Source organism: Panthera tigris, chromosome B2 (genome assembly GCF_018350195.1).
Source record: "Panthera tigris isolate Pti1 chromosome B2, P.tigris_Pti1_mat1.1, whole genome shotgun sequence".
In the NCBI taxonomy this organism is placed as follows: domain Eukaryota; kingdom Metazoa; phylum Chordata; class Mammalia; order Carnivora; family Felidae; genus Panthera; species Panthera tigris.
In genome coordinates this window covers 105,475,567-105,499,191 of record NC_056664.1, presented here as the reverse complement: position 1 = coordinate 105,499,191, position 23,625 = coordinate 105,475,567, and the positions used below count along the sequence as shown (strand labels likewise).

The window sequence follows — 23,625 nt, the reverse complement described above, 5'->3', positions numbered from 1 at the left end:
TTCATCTCCCGAATGCTTTATATTTGGTGTTGCATCTCACACTCCCAAGCCAGTGACAGACTTGGCGGGACTATTTCTACGTACACATATGTATCCCGTGTACACCTGAATGAAAGCAGGCTTATTTCTCTGTAATTTTCCCTCAGAGAAGTCATCTTTCTCCAGGCCAAGAAAAAACTCTTTATGAGAAGCACGCCAATTACTTATTTGAATTACAGGTAATATTTAGGAAAATCACATTAGATTGAAGCCACTTGAATATCACTTTCAGAAGACTAAAAAAGGCCACCAGATAAATTACTTAAAAATAAAAAAGGGGGCACCGGGGTGACTCAGTCGGTTAAGCGTCCGACTTCAGCTCAGGTCATGATCTCAGTTCGTGGGCTTGAGCCCCACGTCAGGCTCTGTGCTGACAGCTCAGAGCCTGGAGCCTGCTTCAGATTCTGTGTCTCCCTCTCTCTTTCTGCCCCTCCCCAGCTTGCACTCTGTCTCTGTCTCTCTTAAAAATAAACATTAAAAAAAAAATTATAAAAAAATAACAATGCTTAATCATTATTCTTGGAAATATGATCTCAAAAACAAGCACAGGATGTTACAACAAGCATTTTTAAGAACATTATTAGGTGGTTATAATGTGGAAATCAACTACATGCAGATTAAGGGGGAAAATTTGCTAATTTGATGTTTATACAACAGGTAATTGAAGCATGGAATTTCTTATAACATCATACATGGGTAAAGCATTACCATCTTTCAAAAAACACTGCTTTCTTTCAAATAAGCTTAGACAACAAACTGACAGGCTTGGGGAAACTGGTGTTTCAAAACATCAAGGAAAAATGTGAAAATAATGAGAACTCGTGCATGGAAAGAAGCTAACGTATCATTTCACAGAATTAAAATATGCATATACAAGCAAATGTGTATTTCATCTTTAAACCATGAACTATAGATTCAAGTAAACTTGATTTGCTTTTTAAAGTTATGCTACAGCATATTTTAGGCACTATCCATCACCACCCCTAGCTTGGCCTCTTTCCACTGGATACCAGTAGTATGCCCCCTGTTGTGACAAATAATAATGTCTCCCAATGTTTTCACATGTCCACTGAGGGGTGTCATCACTCCAGTTGAGAACCACTGCTCTAGACGAATGCTGTCAAACATCTGTCAAGTAACTTCCATGTTTTTCTTGATGTTCCATTGTTTAATTATCTGAAATCTAATTAAAATATTGATTCCTCTCTGGTTAAAACAGTTGGTTACTATTCCCATTATCTATTTACTTTCCATTAAATTTTGTAAAAATAAGAAATTTAAGGCAGTTATGAGTAACTGTTACTGAGGAATAACCTTGCAAAATATACATTTACTAAAAAGAAAGGAAGGCTTCATAGAACCAGATCCATTAAAGATAGAGCAGTTGAAATCAATCTTTATCAGAATGGAAATATTAGATACTCTATACAAGTAGAACTATGCTGTTATGACTGCCCTACCTTCAGATCTTTTCATTTTGCTCAGGTTTTCCTTCTCTGAGCCAAACATCCTGTTTTCCTGGTCCTCATTAAAATTTAAATGATGATTAAAACTACTAATGATGGGAAGTATAAACATGGCCAGTAGCAGGTAATCCAAATAGTCTGACCTCGGAGTAGATCTAATTTTTATCTTTTGCATTCTTCCGGATGTATGAATCTAGATGCTAAAATTTATGTATAGTTCCCAAATCTCTACAAGACAGATGGAGGGAAAAAAAGAGGAGTACAAAATTACTTGAAGAATTTGGACTAAGGTTAAATACTCATTAAGGGTAACTGAACGTGGACTGTAATTTCTCCCATTTTATTTTCATGTGCTCATGTGACTGTTTATATCGGGACACAATAATTAAATACAAAACAGAATGCAAGACTCTCAATTTATAGTTTGTAGCTTAAAAAGAATCTCTTTATTAAACCTGTTACAGAATTCATTTTTTCAAATAGAAGTACAAAAAAATTTGATTGTCACCAAAAATGTAACCAATGAATGATGGTATTAGAAATTATTTTCCTTTACTGTAGCATCTCTAAATTTTCTATTTTTTTCTATAATGAGTATTCTTTAAAACCACAAGCAAAAAATAAAAAATAAAAATAAATAAATAAATAAAACCACAAGCAAATTCTTTCTGCACTCCCTTTCCCCACCAATTTTATCACAGTTTGTGGCCTATCAAGTAGGATTTTTGGACAAGTGCTTACATTACTCTTGGTTCCTGGGTTTTATTTCAAACTATACTGAACTCTTCCTAATTTTTGTTAAGTGCATTTCCTATTAACCAAAATTAAAAATGTGCCCTTTGAAAAACCTGATTTCAGATGAAAATCTGTCTTGCAATTAGATACATAGAAAACGAATATTCTATGCAATGTAAGACAAACCATGGTTCTTACCATTCTATTTCCTAGTTTGATAAGGACTGTCAAATTTCTTAAAAGAGTACACACATACATTTTTAACTTGGCATTCCATGTTCAGTAAAAATCAATTTGATCTTAATTACTGTGGAATTTTGTCAACTCTAGCAATGGCAAAGCTGAGTTTTATCTTGCCGTTATCTAGCAAAAAGTAAATACCATTAAGATTCCAAATGCTTAACCTGGTTAAAATGAGAATATATTTCAATCAAAAACATACCATCGGGGAAAAAAAACCAGTATTGCTATCTAGCCATGAGTTTCTCAGTACATTTCTGCAGGCCCTAAATGTTTAGAATAAATGTAGCATTCACATAATACTATAGTCCATGAAAAGAGTATATTCTTTTATTGTTTTTGTACATACATGTTGTTTCAACTTTCAATAATAAAATTCAATAAATTTGATTCCTCAATCATAAAAACTTGCTTTACACATTATGTACATGTTGCCAAAGTCTACAGCCATACAAAACATCACAAAGATTTGACTCTATGCATGGTGCCATCACACAGGAGGGAGCTAATCAAATAACATACATTCAAAGATTAAACTGTAGATACGCACAGTGTATTTGGCACTGTTTCCTTAACATTAGAACACCTTCTTCTCAGAGACAAGTATTCTTAAGCTTTAGTCCCAACATACCAGGATTTCTTTTATTCACGTCAAAAGCAGCTTTCAAACTCTATTGTAACAGTAATCAGTTGTAAGAAACAAAATACAACCAGAATTGGGAATGGATTCAAACACGCAGACTTTTTGCTATGCTCCAACCTGCCATCCTTAGAGTAGGTTTACTTTGATAATTTTTCCATTGTCAGGGGTGTCAAGAAGAAACAATTTAAAGACAAATACCTTGAGTACACCTAAAGGTAACAGTTTGTTTAAACTTTAAGAATATCAGTTCTTCTTGGGAGTACCCAGGGAGCCCTGATGATGTGGAACTTGTGATGATTTTGGCAGGAATTCCAGAATGACCAATGCCATTCAAGTTGTGGAGACCATACAAGCAGTTAAACTCATGAGGAGAAGGATCTGGAATGCTTATATCTGAATTCAGAATCCTCAGCAACTTGTGTTAAGGGTCTCTTTCTAGGACTATAACAGACTCAAGTCACAGGTTACAGATTTACTTTGATGTGTAATACTACACTGCTATGAAATGGAAGGATAAAATAAAAGTACAGAGGCTTAACCATTAAACTTTTAGAGACTTTGGCTACATCCCAGTGGGCAATGTTTGATTAACTTCATTTTACCAAAATTAAATCCCTTCACTTCAACCAGACCCATTAAATTTATTCATTGAAGCCATACATATTCCAGAATGTTTATAAAAGACACATACCATGTTTATAAAAGACATAAATTCAGTCTCAAACTAAGGCAAAAAACCCTCAACTGAACATGGATCACAGTACAGGGGAACAGAAATCAGAAATTGGTAAAGTTCAGGGATATGCTCTAGTTTCACACAAAACTTGTAGCAATAAATTAAGACTTAAAAAAAGTCTTACAATGTACAAAGGACTATGAAGTGCAAAGTAATGTCACTGAACCAAAATTTAGTTTAATCATTTTATTTCAAGTGTAGTTTTTAAAATCATAAATGGGGTCTTATAGTCCAAAGTCCAAACATTTATTCCTCCTCAGAGCTTTAGAATATGACAAGCAACTTTAGACCTTGCTTTCCAAGCCCAGTCTTCCTTGCTATTTTTTAGACTTCTGAGACCTAGTATTTAAGCTACTCCATTCTAAATGTACAATTTTAGACAACTATTGTACACTTAAGATTTTTCTGAAAACAGTCCATCAAGTATAAAGAATGGTTTCTGTCCAAGGATCAGTAGTGAGGGAAGAAATACTAAACATCAAAAAATCATTTATTCATTTAAAAAATAACAGAACCAGTGCTGTTCTCTGTCATGAAAGAGAACATGTAAGGTTAACTTAAATTACTTTTGTAGACTTTGGTAATATTTTATTACCTACACAGGCCTCAATCTTACTTAAAGATCTTTTAGGCAAAGTCCCCCACCATCAGGATTTACTGAGTAAAAATCCTGGGAACTAACATAGACCTAAATGTGCTATTCCAAAGAGTAATAGGTTACTACTTTAGGGGAAAAAAGCTGCCTTGAGAACTTTCCTCAAATGCTCTTTTAAATAGAAAGTTAATGGGAATCTTTTTTTTAAACCAACTTTGGGTACATACTGCCCACCAAATAAAAAAGGGAATCAAACTTTATTTCCTATTTTAGGAAATTTTCCAACTTATAATCCTTTAAGATTATAACTTTTTCACCTTTTTTTGACTGATATTTAAATTTTTTAAATTCTACATTTCAATGTAGTAAGAGTTCTTTTTCAAATAATTTTCACAACCCAGAACACAGACATCAGAGCAACACTCACAAGTCACATTGTTTAACTATAATGAGATGAAAATGGACGGATATCTGAAAATAGGTATTCCCTCTACTCCAAAGGTGAGCAAACTTTTAACATGTGACCAACACAGAACTCCATCCTTCCGGAGATCCCTCAAACTCAAAACGGTTCCATTTAATAAGTCAATACATTATTCTTAAAAATTAAGTTTGGTCACTAGGAAAGACTGAACAAAAACGATTCCCCTCCGCTCAAAACAACCAAATAGCTCTAGTTACCCCCTCCTCTCCCCACAAAAATAGGGAAGTAGTTGAGGCTGAAGTCTTTAAATCTGAAATTTCAGCTCCTAAAACACTGCTGCTATTTGCTCAAAGTTGCAGATCTATGTATTTCCTTCTCCAATACTTCCCCCATTTATAAATTTATTTACACACACACACACACACACGCGCGCGCACACACACACACATATTCACACATACCCTTACTCTCAAGTAAGACACTTTTTTGTGTTTGTTGATAAATTATGAGGATTATGAACTAGGTGTGTACAGGGTTTCATAGGTGCTTTGTAAACATCAGAGTCACTTGGGTCCTTTTCTCCAAAAGCCTGAAATCAAATTACACAACCAGGGATCACTACTTTCCCAGACGCTGTTCACAGGCTGCATATTGACGAAGGGCAGAGAAAAAGTCCTCATAACTGATGTTTAGGTGGGAAGGCAAAGAGCTGAAAAGAAAGCACAGGGGGAAAAAAAGCAATTAGATGATACACTGTAATGTGGAGGGGGGAACCAGAAGAAAAATACCCCAAAAGACATTAAGGACAGAAGAAAGTAAATGATAAACACAGAGTATGTCAAACCATTTCTACTAAATGACAGCTAAACTCACTGGGAAACAGCGCAAGTACAAAATAATCTCTCCTTCTTTCCCTAAGGAGAGAAAAGCAACTTGTAGCAAGACAGAGATTCAGAACCTGTATCAGCCGAAGTCTAAATCAATGCAGAACTGGAGACCTATTTGTAAGGATCTCATTCACGTTCACGTTAGGAAGTCCTCTCTGCCAGAGAGAAGCCCACACTGCGTGAAGTGGTCTATGAAAGCCAGGCTTAGCACTGGCAGAGCAGCACAGCACCCTCATGCGACTGCATGTCGAAGCCACGCGGTGAGCAACCAACAAATGAACGTTCATCTCTACCATTTCCATTCGCTCAAGGCGGCAATCACAGTGCGATGTGAAGACACTTTAAGGGCAGAATGAATGTACAGCCAGAAGGTTCCCTGTTAGGTGTTTTAAATACTTAGAATAATTTTCCATAATTGACATAAACAATTCTCTAACGTACACAGCTTTCTTGTGAGGCTTTGGGAATTCCAAACTGTATCAGAGCCAAACACCTGGTCAGAGTACAAGTCGCACTGGGAGCTCCAGGCACATACATCACAAAAAAAAGACTGAACAAACTTACCACAAACAGACTCCTGTCTGACCATGTGCTGGTTCTCGTAGCTAGGCTTTCTTTGTCCTTCCTTTTCCCCTCCCTAGCTTTACTGAAATATAATTGACTTATAAGCTTTTTCCTTCAACTGCCAAAAATTCTGAAACAAGTCTCCTTTTCCTCCATTTCCTTCTCTTATTAATCCTGCCATCAACCTTTTATCTTACTCACTCCACTGCAGCGATACCCTCACAAGATATCCTCAAACAACAAGTCAACGACACTCTTCTTGCTGAAGCTTGCTTCATTCAGATGTCCTCCTCAAACAACCCACTTGACTAAGTCTTCCCATTTTATCCTCTTCATCAATAGCTTCGTCTCCTATCACTCAAGAAGCACTTAGCGCCACTACCTCCTCACTGCCCCCAAAGTGGTCTTGCCATTCCTGTCTGTTCTGTTAGGGCTCCACCCTTCTACTCCTCCATGTTATGATTAAGACGTTAAGACATCAGGTGCTTACGGTCTGGTGGGCAGTAGACAAATCCAAAGCAAACCTTAATATAACGTGATAGGGCCATGACAGACATATGTACAAAGATCCACAGGAAAGCTTATTATGTGCTCGGTATCTGATGTCCGTTATCTGACTTAAATCCTCAACTTCTTATTAAAATACCCATTTTACAAATACAGAGAAGTTTAAAAGCTATCCAAAGTCATGTTACTGAAAAGCATCACCAAGATTCAAACTGAGATGTATCTGTTCTAAAACACACTCTTCCCTTCAAACTACTCTCAACCTCACAAAGCAGCACTGCTACCTTCCTTGGAGCCCAATGCACAAGGCACCTGAAATTAACTCAGAAAACCCCTGGAGAAAAAGAAACAAGAGAAACATACACCCATCATAGGAAAGCCAGAGTTTGTGGAGATGTGGGTTCTAATTCCACTTTACTACAAGCAATAGTAAGAGCTACGTCTCCTCCCCATTTTCCTCACGCCTACAAAATGAGGAGGCAGGACCATATGATCTACAGCCCTTTCTGACTCTACAATGCTACGGGTTCTTTTCTGCCTTTTTATTTGACACCTTTACCCTGTCTTGCCCCTGAACTTGGAGCATTTATTAAAAGGCCAAAAGATCCCTTGATACTGTGCTCTTCTATATACACTTGAGAAAGTTCCTCTATTCTCACAGACTCAACTACTACTACTTCTAAGTACTGTCAAACTCTAAATATACATTTTTTAGCCCCTTGACTTCTCATCCATGGACCAATTCTGCATCTTCATCTGCCCTTGTAAGTGTTTCCACGAAACAGACTATGGCTTTGAAATCATCTTATCCTTGAAATCAACCTTTTTTTTTTTCAAAATCAATGCTCCCTTGACTTTGTAGTTTCTCTCAGTAACGTCATAATTAGGCTTAACAGCTTAGGAGTCATTTCACTTCTTCTTGGACTTTTAGCACAGTTGTAATTATGCTTGATAAATAATTCTCATTAGAGACAGAATTTATAGAATGTTCCTCCTAAGACTCAGAATTTAAATATATTTTAAGGCTACTAAGTCTCTTTAAAATCAGGGGTCAGCAAATACAGCCCATGAGCCTGCCACCTGTTTTTTTTTTTAATGACGTTTTATTACGACACAGTCACCCACATTTGTTCTGCGCTGTCTGTGGCTGCTCAGCTATACTGCCAATGCTGAGGGGTAGCTGCAAAGAGACTGTATGGATCACACATTCGCCAAAAATACTTACCATCTTACCTTTATATAAAAAGTTTACCCAACTCTGCTCTAGATAAGCAACTTCATTCTCCGCGCTGTATTATGCCCTAAATCATAGCCAAGGGTTCTTCACTTGTCTCTTTACCAGGTTCTTTCCCAAATCCAATCTACTCTAGTACACAGGTACCAAACAAATCTTCTAAAATCACCATTTCCACACTATCTACAGGCTCAGTGGTTTCCTACTTCCTGTCTAAACCGTTATGCATGTTTTTAGTGCTGGTACTTAAAACCTTCCCAGCATCAATACACCCAAATTATTTGTTTTCATCTTACAGAGCTGACCCTTCAACAACATGGGTCTGAACTGCATGAGTCCATCTGTACGCAGCTTTGGTTTTTTTGATACAGTACAGTACTATAAATGTATTTTCTGTTCCCTATAATTTTCTTAATAACGTTCTTTTCTCTAGCTTACTTTATTGTAAGAATACAGAATATAATACATATAACACATAAAATATGTATTAAGTTAGGCTTCTGGTCAAAAGTAGGCTATTAAGTTTTTGAGGAGTCAAAAGTTATATACAGATTTTGGACTGCACAGGGGGTCCACACCCCTAATGCCCACATTGTTCCAGGGTCAAGTGTACTACCATCTAATGTCATAATGCCAAATCTCTGTGCTCTGGTAGGGCTGGTTCCCTCACGATTTCTCTAAAATGAGATGTTCACTCCTCACTTCCCAGCTTTTCTTTTTTCCTTGTCCATCATCCCCTATACTTCTCACCCTTTCTGTAATTACAAAAATTCTATCCATTTTACATGCCCTGGAGTATGTCAGACCTTTTCTTTAAAATCAGCAACTATGGGGGCACCTGGGTGGCTCAGTTGGTGAAGCATCCGACTTCGGCTCAGGTCATGATCTCACAGCTGATGGGTTCAAGCCCCACATGGGGCTCTGTGCTGACAGTTCAGAGCCTGGAGCCTGCTTCAGATTCTGTATCTCTCTCTCATTCTCTCTCTGCCCCTTTCCCACTCACACTCTGTCTCTCCATCTCTTAAAAATAAACATTAAAAAAAAAAACAAAAAAAACACAGTACAACACAATAAAATCAGCAACCCTGACCCACAGGCATATCTCTCTCACTCGTCTCCTATGACAATTTGTATTAATGCCAGATATTTGCACAAGCACTCTCTCTTGTGTCTGAGTCTTTAGCTTACCACTGATACTGTGAAATACCTGAGGCAAAGAACCAGTATTATAAGTCTTTGGGAATTCTCACCATACCTAGTACAGTGCTAGGCTCAAGAAACACTTGCTGAATTCAATCAAAGTCAGTACACTTTTAATTACTTACACAATCTCAGTCAATCTGATGTGCCAGGGAAGAAAGCCTAATGTGCTGTCCACAGGACCAAACTTCAGTACTAAATCAGGATCGGGGAAACCATTTGAACCTTATAAAGAAAAAAATACACAGGAATTTAACATGCATTGCTCACAAATAAAATGACCAAGGGCAAAATCTGTTCATCAAATTGGCTTTTTGTGCTTTATCTGTTTTCTTCACAAACTTCACTCGTATGTTTCCATACCACCACCCCCCTGCCCAACATATACTTTAGTATCTATGTTATTTCCAAATGTGAACGCTTTCTCTAAAGACCATTTGACTGAATGGATTACCTGATAAGAAGGTACCCCACTCCCATCCTAAACCAGACAGCCCCCAAATCCCATCCATCTTTCAAGGCTCCAAAGTTCTCCTGGCACCCTGAGAACCATACTGTTTTAGGGGCACAAATGCTTATTCTGGCCATAGAATCACAGAACTTCAGAGATGAAAAGGAACCATAAAAGTAACTACAACCCTTCCTTCCCCACTACCCCTTATTTTATAGCTGAGAACAAAAAAACCCAACTCCTAGCTATCTAGTATAAATGTTTTCTCCAGAGCTCCAGCCTAGGGAGGGAAAAGACCAGACACCTGCCTCAACAAAGGCATGGCCATTCATTCAGTCTCACAAACTGGTTTCCATACAAGACCTGGTTTGAGAAAAAAAGGGGATGAGGATAGTTCAACTGCTTAAAAAATAAAGTAAAATAAATATTAACAGAGTCACTGGTAGAACAGAAAAGATGCTATTATCCAAGAAACCCAGGCTGCAACAGTTTCTAATAACCTCAATTCTGCCATTAACTTTCGGTCGCACAACCTCTCCAGGGCTTAGTCGTTTCACTTGTTAAATAAGGAGACTAGATTAGACAGGCTCATCCAGCAGTAATTACGAATTATTTCCATAAAAAAGTCTCTTTAAAGTCCATATTGGTAAAAGTGCGTGGACTAAGAAGAATATATATTCCTCTAACTGCTAAAGAGCAAATTATCTTTAGTTAAAAAAAAAAATTAAATAAAAAATGGCAAGAAGGAATTTCTGGCTAAGAGTAGTGTGAAGAAGGTGATGAATCCTCCCCCCAAAAATATGTATTAAACTGACAAAACCAAACATTTAAGGGCACCGGATACTGGCCAGAAGCAGACAATTATTCTTTTAATAACAAAAAAATGAAACACCAGCTAGGGCTTCAGGTAAGAACGGTAAGGGTCTTTGTCTTTCCTGCCTGGGAATGGTCCTAACTCCCATGCCTCTACCCCCAATCAAATGGAAAAAATTATACGTTTACCAGCATGGGGCTGATGGCAAAATTGGTAGATTTGTTGCCTGTGGCCAAAAGATACGAACTCAATTTGGAACTGGAGATTGTGGGCAGGAGGGGGCAACGATGAAAGCCCAGGGTTTTGCCAGTTAAAAGCACCAAGCGGCAAACTCAAAAGGAAATAAATGAGGAAAACACACAGCTTGTTGGCTTGATGTTGTGGTCCCAGTTAGGGCAAGCAGTCTAATGGTCAGAAATTTACCAGGCAGATCCTGAAAATAAGGGCTCAGCTAAGCCCTCCACATACCCATAGCTGATGAGGAAACTGCATACATGCAAAGGAGGAAAGTAACCAAGGAAAAGTAACCAAGAAGACTTGAGAACTGGTGGGAACTCTGAACCCAGCAGCCAACATCATACAGATCAGGGGAGCCTTCCAAACTCAAGCTGTTAGAGCACAACCAGTGTGCAAATGACAGTCTGACACATAAAACTAGACAGACACAAGAAGTGAGACTAAAACATAAAATTAAAAATAGAAAATTTGAGAAGAGGCAACGGGTGTCATCTTTATATATATATAGGCAACGCAATTGTGTATTTAAAAAATCTTAAGGGGCAGGGTGCCTGGGTGGCTCAGCTGGTTAAGTGTCTGACTTCGCTCAGGTCATGATCTCACACAGTTTGTGAATTCAAGCCCCGCGTTGGACTCTGTGCTGACAGCTTGGAGCCTGGAGCCTGCTTCAGATTCTGTGTCTCCCTCTCTCTCTGCCCCTCAACCGCTCACACTCTGTCTCTGTCTCTCAAAAATAAATGAACATTAAAAAAAAAAAAAATCTTAAGGGGCACCTGAGTGGCTCAGTCAGTTGAGTGTCCAACTCTTGGTTTCAGCTCAGGTCATGATCTCATGGTTTGTGACATCTGACAGCGCGGAGCCTGCTTGGGACTCTCTCTCCCTCTCTCTGCCCCTCCCCCAGTCTCTTTCACAATAAATAAACATTAAAAAAAAAATCTTAAGACTCTGCAAATGAACTATCAGAACTAGTAAGTGAATTTTAGCAAGGTGGCAAAATACAAAATTAATATTAAAAAAAACCCAAAACTATATTTCCATATATTATCAACAAACAATCTAAAAGCAAAACTAAGCAAACAATCTCATTAATAACAGCATCCAAAAGCATAAAATACTTGGGAATAAATTTAACAAAAGAAGCAGAAATCCCAAATCCTGAAATTATAAAACACTGTTAAAAGAAAAATTAGGACCCAAATATGGAGACATGCTATGTTCATGGATTAGAAGACTCAATATTGTTAAGATGGTCAATCTCCCCAAACTGAGCTACAGATGCAATTCAGTCCCTACCAAAACCAGGTGCTTTGGGGTTGGTGAAGCTGATTCTAAAATTTACATGAAAATGAAATGTTCCTGACTAGCCAAAGTTGTTTCACTTCAAAAAAGAAAATCAAAGTTGAAGGACTTTAAGGACATGATTTCAAAGTTTATCATTAGTAGGCACTACGGTAATCAAGACCTTGGGGCATTTGAAGGGACAGGCAGTACAGACCAATGGCAGAGAGTAAGAAGTCCAGAAATAAATTCAAAGATTTATAGTAAATTGGATTTCAACACAGGAGTCACAGTAATTCAAGGGAGAAAAAAATGGTGGCAGAAGAACAACTCAGTTTGTCTGCCTCACACCATTCACAAAAAGTCAGTCAACATAGCTTACAGATTTAAACGGAACAGGTTAAGTGATAAAAATTCTAGAAGGAAATAATGGTGACTTTGGGTTAGGCAAAGATTTCTTGGATATGACACCAAATGCATGATCCACAAAAGAAAAAAATGATAAACTGGATTTCATAAAGATTAAATACTTTTTGTTTTAAGTTTTTATTTATTTATTTTGCGGGGAAGAGAGGGAGAGGCAGGGAGAGAGAGGAGAGAGAGAAAGTCCCAAGCAGGCTTTGCATTGTTCAGTGCAGAGATCAAGGCAGGGCTCAATCTTGAACTGTGAGATCATGATGTGAGCTGAAATCCGGAGTCAGACACTTAACCAACTGAGCCACCCAGTCACCCAAAGATGAAATACTTTAAGGAAAAAAAAGTAAGCCATGGATTGTGAGAAAATATTCCTAAGTCATATCTTACTACTGAAAAAAAGATCTGTACCCCAAATATATAAAGACCTCTTAAAACTAAGACAAACAACCCATTAAAAGTAGGCAGAATGTCTTGAACAGATATTTCACCAAAGAAGATACAGATGACAAATTAGCACATGAAAAAAGCTCAATGACATTAGTCATTAGGAAGATGTTAATTAAAACCACAATAAGATACTATTACATCCCCACTAGAATGGCTAAAATTAAGAAACAAAGACAAAAAACTGACAATACTATGTCTTGGCAAGGACGTGAAGAATCTAGACTCCTCTACATTACTGGTAGAATATAACAATACTATAGCCTCTTTGGAAAAGTTTGGCAGTTTCTTAAAAGTTAAACATTCACTCAACCAACACAACCTAGCAATTCCATTATTAGTCATCTACCAAAGAAAGGAAAACATGTCTGCACAAAGACTCATATGTGAATAGTCACAGCAGCATTATTCAAACAAACCTAATGCACATCAACTGGTGAATGGATAAACGAAATGTACATCCACAGAACTGAATACTATTCACCAACAGAAAGCAATGAACTACTAATACATGCAACATGGATGAACCTCAATAATATGCTGAGGAAAGAAAACAAGACATTAAAGATTATTTTATATGATTTCATTTATATAACATTTCTAGAAAAGATAAAAGTATAGTAAAAGAAAAAAAGCAGATATGTAGTTGCCTTGTATGCAAGTAGGAATGGTGAAGTTCGCAATCATAAGCGAACTTTTGGGGGTAACAGTATTCAGGCGGTCTGCTTCTGTCAGATTAGTAAGTTAACTTATGGACTGTGTACTTTTTCACTTATCGTGAGTTTGCCACCCCTGAAGGCAACACCTGGTCTCAAAACTTTGGCACTTCTCCATAGGCTCCCTGAAGGACCACCTTTGGTCCCTCTATCACTTTTAGGACACCGTCATAAATTACTCTATGGTTGGGGCCTTACAGAATCCAGGAAACAGTCAACATCCAGTAACCTACAATGAGTCCCTACAATGGTCTACTTTAAGTCTATTCATTCAGCCTAAATACAGCCAGGCAATGAGAGAGAATACCAGAGTAGGGGAAGAAATGAGTAGTCAGTGAAAGACAGGAGTTGGTGAGACCGGAGGCCAGAGAGCAAATGTGCTGTATGATGAACATGTGTCAATGTGGAAGAAACAAGAATGGAGAGTCAAGTAAATGACTGAGTTAGACAAAAAAAAAAAATGCATGATTAATAAATAAGGTAAATGGAGACTCTATTTGAATGAACAAAAATGTATGTCTGAAATTGCATAGCTATAGAAGCTATTAATGGACATGAACTTGTTAGAAGCACTGCCTTTCTTCAAAAGATCAAGGATGGGGTTCCTGGGTGGCTCAGTTGGTTAAGCATCTGACTCTTGATTTTGGCTCAGGTCATGACGTACGAGTCCTGAGATCGAACCCTGCATCAGGGGTTGTGCTGGGCAAGCAGCCTACTTACGAGCCTCCCCTCACCCCATCTCTCCTACCCTTCTGCCCACTCCCAAACAAAAGAAATAACCCAAAAAACAAAAAACAAAAGGATCAAGGATAATGCCAGTAAGCAGAAGGACCATAAAGTTGAAGCAAAAGGTTCCTAGGAGGCTCTACAGAGAATAAACAAATTAAAGGCTTTTATAAATAGTTGAAGGAAAAAAACCCTATAATGTTATATTTGGTATAACATGACAAATACAGTGAGTATACTTCATATCACATAACAGAAAGAACACTAAAAATAAAGTGACGAATGCTAATAAGATTATATTCTTGGGACTGCCTCCTAAATAGCTGTTAAATTCAAACTTAACAGATAGTTCAAACTAAAAAGAAACAGTAAGAGGAGTGCGATATTATAATAAAAAAAATACGTGTTTGGTCTCTGTCCAGGCTCCAAGCACAGAGCTCCTAAAATCCTTGGAATTTCCTGAATGATAGGAGTGAGAGGAGTATCTTGTGTTATTCATAATAAGCCCCCTTCCACCACAGCTGAGTTTCTGTTAATGGTGACTCTGGGCAGGCCTCTGGATAGCTTTAGGATGGGAGCTAGTTGCTGGGGAAACCAGTCATGTGATTAGAGGGCTGCAACTTCCGGCCCTACCTTTCAACCTGCAGGTAGGGGAGAAGAGCTGGAGACTGAGTTCAATCCCTAATAGTCAATGATTTCATCAATCATGCTAACATAAAGGAACTTCCACAAAATCCCCTAAATGACAGGGTTCCTAAAGCTTCCAGGTTGGTGAATGCACTGAGGTGCTGAGAGGGTGATGAGCCCAGAGAGGTCACGGAAGATGACTGCATCCCCTGGCGATACCTGGCCCCGTATGCCTCTTACGCTGGACGGTTCCTGAGTTGTGTCCTTTATAATCAACTGGTAAACATAAAGTTTAGTCAAGTTCCTTCCTGAGTTCTGGGAGCCATTCTAGCAAATTAGCAAACCTTAGGAGAGAGTCATAGGGACCTCCTAGTTATAGGTAGTTGATCAGGTGGCCTGTACAGGCGGCCTGAAAACTGCAACTGGCATCTGAAGTGGGGGCCGTTTTGTGTGACTGAGCCCTTCAACCTACAGAGTCAAACACTATCTCTGGGTGGTTAGTGTCAGAAGTGAATTGAACTGCTGGACGCCCATGTGGTGTCTGGAGAATTGGAAAACTCACGGTGTAGGAAAACATCCCACAGGAAGGCTGACAAGCAGAAGTCCGATATTCAAGAACATTCTTCAGCCCCCCACAAAATCCTCTTATATCCTCTCCTTTACCAGTAAGTTCTCTTGCAAGTGAGCTGACTACAGAGCTGACTACAAATCTCATTATCTCAAAATCATTTTCAACATGTGGGGCTTCAAAATTTCAGAAACATTACAAGTGTAACAACAACAACAACAAAATCAGGCTTTATGGTGCAAAAGGAACCCAGATGCTCTCCTTCATAGTGTACCCTCGTAAACCACGTACAGTTGTAGGACACAACTGAAAACATATATATTTGTCTATATATGACTTACTAAGTAAACTGCCAAACATATCTACATCCAAATCTGTGGATCTCTTTTGCTGCTGGGCTACTAACTGGCAAAAGTCCTGAGCAGCTCTCACAATATCTGCTTTTCCATCTTCTGGGGAGAGCACCTTCACTGCCGATTGGCAATTTAAAACTGAAAAAAAAAAAAACAAGTTATTAAAAAAAAAAAAAATCCTGTTCCAGACACATTTCAAAATCTGTTTCAAGAAATATTAAGTTCAGACTAAAATAAAAGCATAGTTCTTATAGTAAACATGGATCATTTAAGTCCTTCAAACCGAATATCAAAACATACTTATCTACTCCCCTCTGAAAGGACCCACACATCTGTGTGTATATTTATATAGTACCTTCCTCTCAAAGTACTCAAAGACCTTGTATCTCTGAATAAATCCTCTAGAAAATAGGAATCATACGCTAGTTTACAATTTTCACTCACCTAAAATGCCATCTACAATCATAGTACGGTTAGCAGTAACACAAAAGATAAAAATGAAGAATATAGGGGAAAAAATGTGTTTCAATGAAACAGGTACTGTCTACCTTATCAGAATCTGATTCTGTGGGAGCTATTTTATAATTGACAGGATTCTAGGTACCTGACAGGAATGCCAAATTCTTGTCTATAGACAAGAATGCAAATTCTTTCTTGTCTGGTAGAGGTTCAATTACCTTCCCTCTAACCCAACAGAAAAACCAGTTTTGCCTCCATTTACATATTCATTGCAATATTACTTACCTGTAAGTGTGTCCATTCTTTGGACTCTCTTTGAACTGGTTACAAAATCTGCCTGGTTCCTGGTTATTCATTAGTTAAATAAAATCTTTAACATGTGTGTATTTTTTAATATCTATGAAAGTCACGATTTTATCTTTTTCTGAAAATTCTTTGAAGAAGATGAAGAAAGAAAAGTCTAAATCTGATGATAAAAGAAGCGTGACAATAAAGACTAACAGCGCAAAATGAATGAATGAGTGACAGGACCTGCCTTGAAACACAAAATACATCTGTGTAAGTTAGATACTCAATTTGCTACTCACGCTTACCTTGATCGTCTTTGTCATTACTATTCGCAAACTCTGGTGAATATTTGGAACAATCTAAACCGAGAAGTTCCTGCTGTTGTTTTAAAATTTCATCCATTAATCTGGAATTATTTCTTTTGAAAATACCTTAAAAAGAAAAAAAGCAAGTAAATCCCAACTAGGTTAATTTATCCTCTTCAACAATTAATGGATATTTGCTGTGAAAACATCACTGCACCCAGAACTGAACAACCTCCACATGAAGCATTGCTGACTATGCCTCAACCGGAGTCTAAAAGAAAAACAAAACAAAACTCTGTTAACATAAGAGTATGGAGTCAGGCTAACATAAAAAAAAAAAAAAAAAAAAAAAAAAAAAAAAAGGATAGAGGTGACTACTTGGAGCCAATATGAGTATGAAAAAAATTTACACCTAGAAGGAAATTTTAAGCTATCTTTTACTTGAAATTTTCATTTACAGATTAAGAAACTGGGACCCAGAGTCCTTAAGAGACTTGTTCAAGAATCTGTAACTGTGGCAGTGGCCCAGAGCCCTTATCTTGTGGACTCCCAGTCTGATGCACTTTCCTTGCAGACCCACTACGTGCATTCAATATTATTACTTCTATTTGATTCGTTGTTTTATTTATTTTTTATTTTTTTAATGTTTATTTATTTTTGCGAGACAGAGAGAGACAGCATGAGCTGTCAGCAAAGAGCCTGACTGGGGCTCAAACTCATGAGCTGTAAGATCATGACGTGAGCCGAAATCGGACGCTCAACCGACTGAGCCACCCAGGCGCCCTGATTCGTTGTTTTAATGGTAAGAGGAACTATTAAGAATTATGTAGGGACGCCTGGGTGGCTCAGTCGGTTGAGCATCTGACTTCGATTCAGGTCATGATCTCAAGGTTCTTGAGTCAAGCCCTGCGTTGGGCTCTGTGCTGACAGTTCAGAGCCTGGAGCCTGCTTTGGATTCTGTGTGTCCCCTCTCTCTCTTTGCCCCTCCCCCGCTCATGCTCTCTCTCTCTCTCTCTCTCTCTCTCTCTCAAAAATAAACATTAAAAAAATTTTTTAAAAAGAGAATTATGTAGAAAATAGAATACACAAAAGTAGCAAAATCAAAATTTAGTGAATTCCAGCAAAGCATGGAAATACTCTACCTAAAACTGTTTTTGATCCTTCAACCATGCACAAAAAAAGCTAAAATTTTTAACGACTATTATGTCATTGAAAAAGATGAAGTAACTATGTGGCATAAATTTAACATGAAACTAATGAAGAGAGTTCTAACTAAAAACAAGTGACAACTATTTAGCTATTTTCAGAGGGGCAGCTTTTTTACTGGTCATTGCCTTTTCGATCTTTACCAAGTGTTCCTACTCTGTACTCTCAGTCAGATCTGACTTTAAAGTACTTCAAAGATTAACTGGGAAAGAGAATATAGTTAAAAATATATAAAATAACACAATCTGGTGACTATGCTGTATACACATTACGTTGCTAGTCCATGTGTAATAGCAGTTCAAAGGTTAAAAAAAAATTCTCCTTTGGTAGGGAAAGCTTTGTAAAATAAGCAAGACTTGAGCTGAGCTTTCGGAAGGTAGAAAACTGAGCTTCAACCTTAGAAAGTTAAAGATGATGGAGAGGATATTTAGTTTGGGAAAATGTTTAAGAAAAAAACACTGAATACTCAAAAGACAGACAAATGTTGCTGGTGCAAAGGATTTGAGAAAAGGGGACGGACCTAGTTTTCATTTCATGTTGCCTACCAAGTGGGTAACCAACAATTTCTAAGCCATGTGGGAAGGTGGAAATTTATAACTTTAGGAAAACTAACCTGGCAACGGTATAGAGAAGGTCAGGCAGCAGAATACTGCAATAGTCCATTCGTAATTTGATGAAACAATGGAAGGAGTTCATTACAAAAGAACTGAGAGAATGAAAAGCATGACTTAATGAGAGGTGAACAGAGAAAATTCCATGGCATTAATCCTAGCTAAAAGAAAATAATAACTTTTGTTTAAAGTGTGGAATTTCTAGCAGAGAACTGGTTTGAAGGAAAACATAAGCTTAAGTTTTAGACACCTGATGATAGAATATTTGGGCAGGGGTACTGAAAAAGTGATTAAGACACATGAAGGAAGGACATTCAAAAAAGGTCACATAGAGACGCCTGGGTGGCTCAGTCCATAGAGCATCAAACTCTTGATCTCACGGTCATGAGTTCAAGCCCCACACTGGGTGTGGAGCGTACTTAAACAAAAAAAAACAAAAAACCAAAAGAGGTGATATAAGCACCACGTGGGTAGAGATCTTAACTGTGTTTGCTCACCAGGGGCTAGCACAGTGCCTGGCACAGAACAGACACTCAGCAAATAAATGTCTGCCGAAAGAAGGCAACAGTCAGAGACTGTCTAGGGGACTTAAAAAGACCTCTTTAGGGTAAGTGACATTTCATCTAGCCCATGGAGAATTAGGAGAATTCTACAGGGGTAAGGCTGGGAAGGTAACATAACAAAAGATGGGGATACAGACACACATTTGGGAGTCACCATCCTTAAGGTGAAGCCAAACAGACACACAAGAAGTGAAAAATAAGATCTGCAAAGGTAAAGAAGCATACGTGAAGAAGAGCAGGGGGCTAAGGCTGTGGCACCTTATGAAAGCCCACAGTCATGAGACCAAAAGCTAGGAAGTATAAAAGTGAACACTGTGTAGTACCCATATGCAAAGCAACAAAAAATACATAGTCCCAAAGACAAACAAAAATTTTAAAGGAAGGTGATTAATATCAGAAGCTATTGGAATAACAATGTTGAGGACAGCAATACTTGTGCAACAATACAGATGTGTAGGATATTAACATTATGTTCAAGTCAGTCATAAAATTCACATGTATGACACAAAAGCATGTACTATAAGACAGCTACGTGATATAGGCTTATTAATGTTATAAGACTTCCAGTTGTTTATGCAAGTAAAAAATAAAAAATGATTTAGACCACACTTTGGTCTATATCATAGATATAAATCATGGAAGGCATGCAAATGCAAGCTGGTGCAGCCACTCTGGAAAACAGGATGGAGGTTCCTCAAAAAACTAGATAGAACTAGAACTAACCTACAACCCAGCAATTGCACTACTAGGCATTTATCCAAGGGATACAGGTGTGCTGTTTTGAAGGGACACATGCACCCTAATGTTTATAGCGGCACTATCAACAATAGCCAAAGTATGGAAAAAGCTCAAATGTCCATGGATGGATGAATGGATAAAGAAGATATGGTGTGTGTGTGTACACACACATACACTGGAGTATTACTCGGCAATCAGAAAGAATGAAATCTTGCCATTTGCAACTACATGGATGGAACTGGAGGGTATTATGCTAAGCGAAATCAGTCAAAGAAAGACAAATATCATATGACTTCACTCATATGAGGACATTAAGTGACAAAACAGATGAACATAAGGGAAACAAAAATAATATAAAAACAGGGAGGGGGACAAAACATAAGAGACTCATAAATATGGAGAACAAACAGAGGGTTACTGGAAGGGGTGTGGGGGGGGGATGGGCTAAATGGGTAAGGGGCACTAAGGAAGCTACTCCTGAAATCATTGTTGTACTATATGTTAACTAATTTGGATGTAAATTCAAAAAATAAAATAAAATAAAATAATAAATTATGGAAGGCATATGAATTTCAAAAACAATGTAAAATCTCTACAACACTGCTAGAACATATGAACTTACTAGAATGTAGATTCATTTTAATAGTAACCCACCACTAGGAACCCTTGCTTTTGTCTATTTACAGGACACTGATCCCTTCCTTCAATACTCCAAAGACCTATGCTTCAGTGCTCGCTAATTCACTCATCTCTGCCTTAGCTTCCAGATTAAAATAGGAACACATTTCAGGAACTCTTGCTCTCTCCAAATCAATGGATGACATTCTTTGTCACCAAAATGGTCACTACCTCTTTTCAATCTGTATCCTTTCCTTCTCAATCTTTCTGAAGTGTTACCATTAATGACCAAGCTGCTCCATTCTCAAAATTCCATCCTTACCACAACTTGTCTAAACTCCCTTTCTTGGTTCTACTCCCAGCCTGCGCCTTGAATGGCCCCTTCTCCCTTTGCACTGAATCCTTTCCCTCTTCCCACTTCTAACTGGAAGATTACTCCTAGAGTTGCTATCTCAGCCTTCTCCTTCTGTCCATGTGCTCCTCTTTCTCTGAGTCTAGTCACTCATGGGACTTTAAAACCACTCAGGGCCAGGACAAGGGTGAGATAAGTGAAGCAAAACTTAAGTTGGCATCAAAAAACTCTAAGATAAAGAATAACGCATTATCTTCAACAACTTAATGCAAAAACATCCCATGATGAACAAAACATTAAAATTTTAAGTAAAAACAAGGATCAGCATTTAATAATTCCAGTTCAGGGGCGCCTGGGTGGCTCAGTTTGTTAAGCCTTCTACTTCAGTTCAGGTCATGATCTCACGGTTCGTGAGTTCCAGCCCCGCTTCTGTGCTGACAGCTGGAGCCTGCTTTGGATTCTGTCTTCCTCTCTCTCTGCCCCTCCCCTGCTCATGCTCTGTCTCTTCCTCTCTCAAAAATAAATAAACATTAAAAAAAAAAAAAGAAAATTCCAGTTCATTCTACCCAGAAGTTCTGTAAGCATCTGAAACATACCTAAAAAACATAGCAGCTGATCTCTTAAAGCTAGTTCTCAGGGAGCCTGGGTGGCTCAGTTGATTAAGTGTCCGACTTCGGCTCAGATCATGATCTCACAGTTCATGAATTCGAACCCCAGCTCTGGTCTCGTGCTGACAATGCAGAGCTTGCTGCGATTCTCTCTCTCTCCCTCTCTCTCTGCCCCTCCCCTGCTCATACTGTCTCTCTCCCTCTCTCAAAATAACAAACAAACTTAAAAAATTTTTTTAAATAAAACTAGCTCTCAAACACTTATATCAAGTTTTTTTTTTTTTAATTTTCTTAAATGTTTATTTTTGAGAGAGACACAGAGCGCAAGCAGGGGAAGGGCAGAAAGAGAGGGAGACACAGAATCAGAAACAGGCTCCAGGCTCTGAGCTATCAGCACAGAGCCTGACGCAGGGCTCAAACCCATGAACTGTGAAATCAAGACCTGAACCAAACTCAGATGCTTAACCAACTGAGCCACCCAGGTACCCCTATATCTAGTTTACCAAAAAAATGGAGCAGTACCATAACTGTAAAATTTATACGCACTTAGGAACCAAGCTTGGAAGGGAATAGGCTATATGACAACAGTGAATGTATAAGGGTGATAGGACAACAGGGGATTTAAAATGGTAATTGGGGTAAAACTATATAATTAAAAAGAAAAAAAAAACCAGCCTTTTTTGTTGTTTGAGTTCCTTTTTTTTTAAAGTTTATTTTTGAGAGAGAGAGAGAGAGAGAGAGAGAGAGAGAGAGTTTATGTGTGCATGTAAGTGATGTAAGTGGGGAAGGAGCAGAGAGAGAAGGGGACAAGGGATCTGAAGCAGGCTCTGTGCTAACAGCAGAGAGCCCAATGCAGGGCTCAAATCCAGGAACCATGAAATCATGACCTGAGCCGAAGTCAGACACTTAACCAATTGAGCCATCCAGTTGCCCCATGTTGTTCTATTTCTAATAAAGGCATCACTACCTGCCCAGTCACCCAAACATCTTCTCCACTCTAGTATTTTCACTACCACTTCCAATGCCCTATTAACATGCTAAACCCAGCAATATTTCCCCTATCCATTTCCATTTGTCTATTGTCCCCAACTGTTTCAAGTTTTTCTTTTTCATTAAAATATTACAATCACATGATCTTCCAATGGGTCTTCTTGCCCCTTCTAGCATGTATCACTAGATTGACAACCAGATTAATCTTTGGGTTCATCTTTAATCCTGACATATTCCAATTTAGGATCTTCAATGGCTCCCAAAATGCTTAATATACTAAGAACAAACTGCTCAGATCAGCATTAAGATTCCAGCCTACGCTTCCACACTTGGTGGGTGGAAATAATGTTTATGAAACAAATGAATTTATTTCTCTGTAGTACTCTGTCCCCAGCAAATTAGAACTGTCGTATATTCCCCTCAAAACATATGACATGAGCCTAACCTCCATCCTTTATGTTACCTCCCCAGCCCCACACCTACAAACTCTTCACAGACCAGCTAAAATGTCACTTACTCTTAAGAGACTCTTCCCAATCCCCCAGCCAGATATGCCCCATTCCTCCTCTGACTCACCCTTACCTCCTCCAAATACACACATTTTGTTCAAACTCCATAATAAACGAGATTCTACTTTGTACCATAATTACAGCTTAATCCCCCTACTGAACTGTAGTCTTCCTTGTGAACTTGTGGCTTACTCATTTCTTTTCCCCTAAGGTACCTTCCACATAGCAGGAGTTCAATGTTTATTTAATAAACTGAATTAATCAGTGCACAAAGTGCCACCTAACAACAAAACCTAAATGGATAGGTCACTAAGTGGAATTTTTAAGAAGTTTCCAGGAACCTCTCACAATAAAAACAGGCACTTCCTTATTGCATACAGGCAGAAATTCTGTTAAAAAGGAAGAATACACAGAGCCACAGTTACAAAGTATCTTTCATAAAGAAGTTCATAAAGTTATTTTAAACACAACCTTTGT

General features: G+C 38.2%; 1 protein-coding gene across 1 annotated transcript in view; it reads right to left on the bottom strand.

The window, feature by feature from the left end:
- Positions 1-4,030: 4,030 nt before the first annotated feature.
- Positions 4,031-23,625, bottom strand: part of NUS1 (NUS1 dehydrodolichyl diphosphate synthase subunit) — a 30,385-nt gene continuing 10,790 nt past the window's right edge. Inside the window, exons 2-5 of the mRNA XM_042987075.1 lie at positions 16,954-17,079; positions 15,890-16,039; positions 9,396-9,495; positions 4,031-5,587 (exon numbers count right to left, since the gene is read on the bottom strand). Of these exons, the coding sequence (XP_042843009.1) occupies positions 5,497-5,587; positions 9,396-9,495; positions 15,890-16,039; positions 16,954-17,079 (467 nt within the window). The 3' untranslated portion in view covers positions 4,031-5,496. The remainder of the gene's footprint in view (positions 5,588-9,395; positions 9,496-15,889; positions 16,040-16,953; positions 17,080-23,625) is intronic.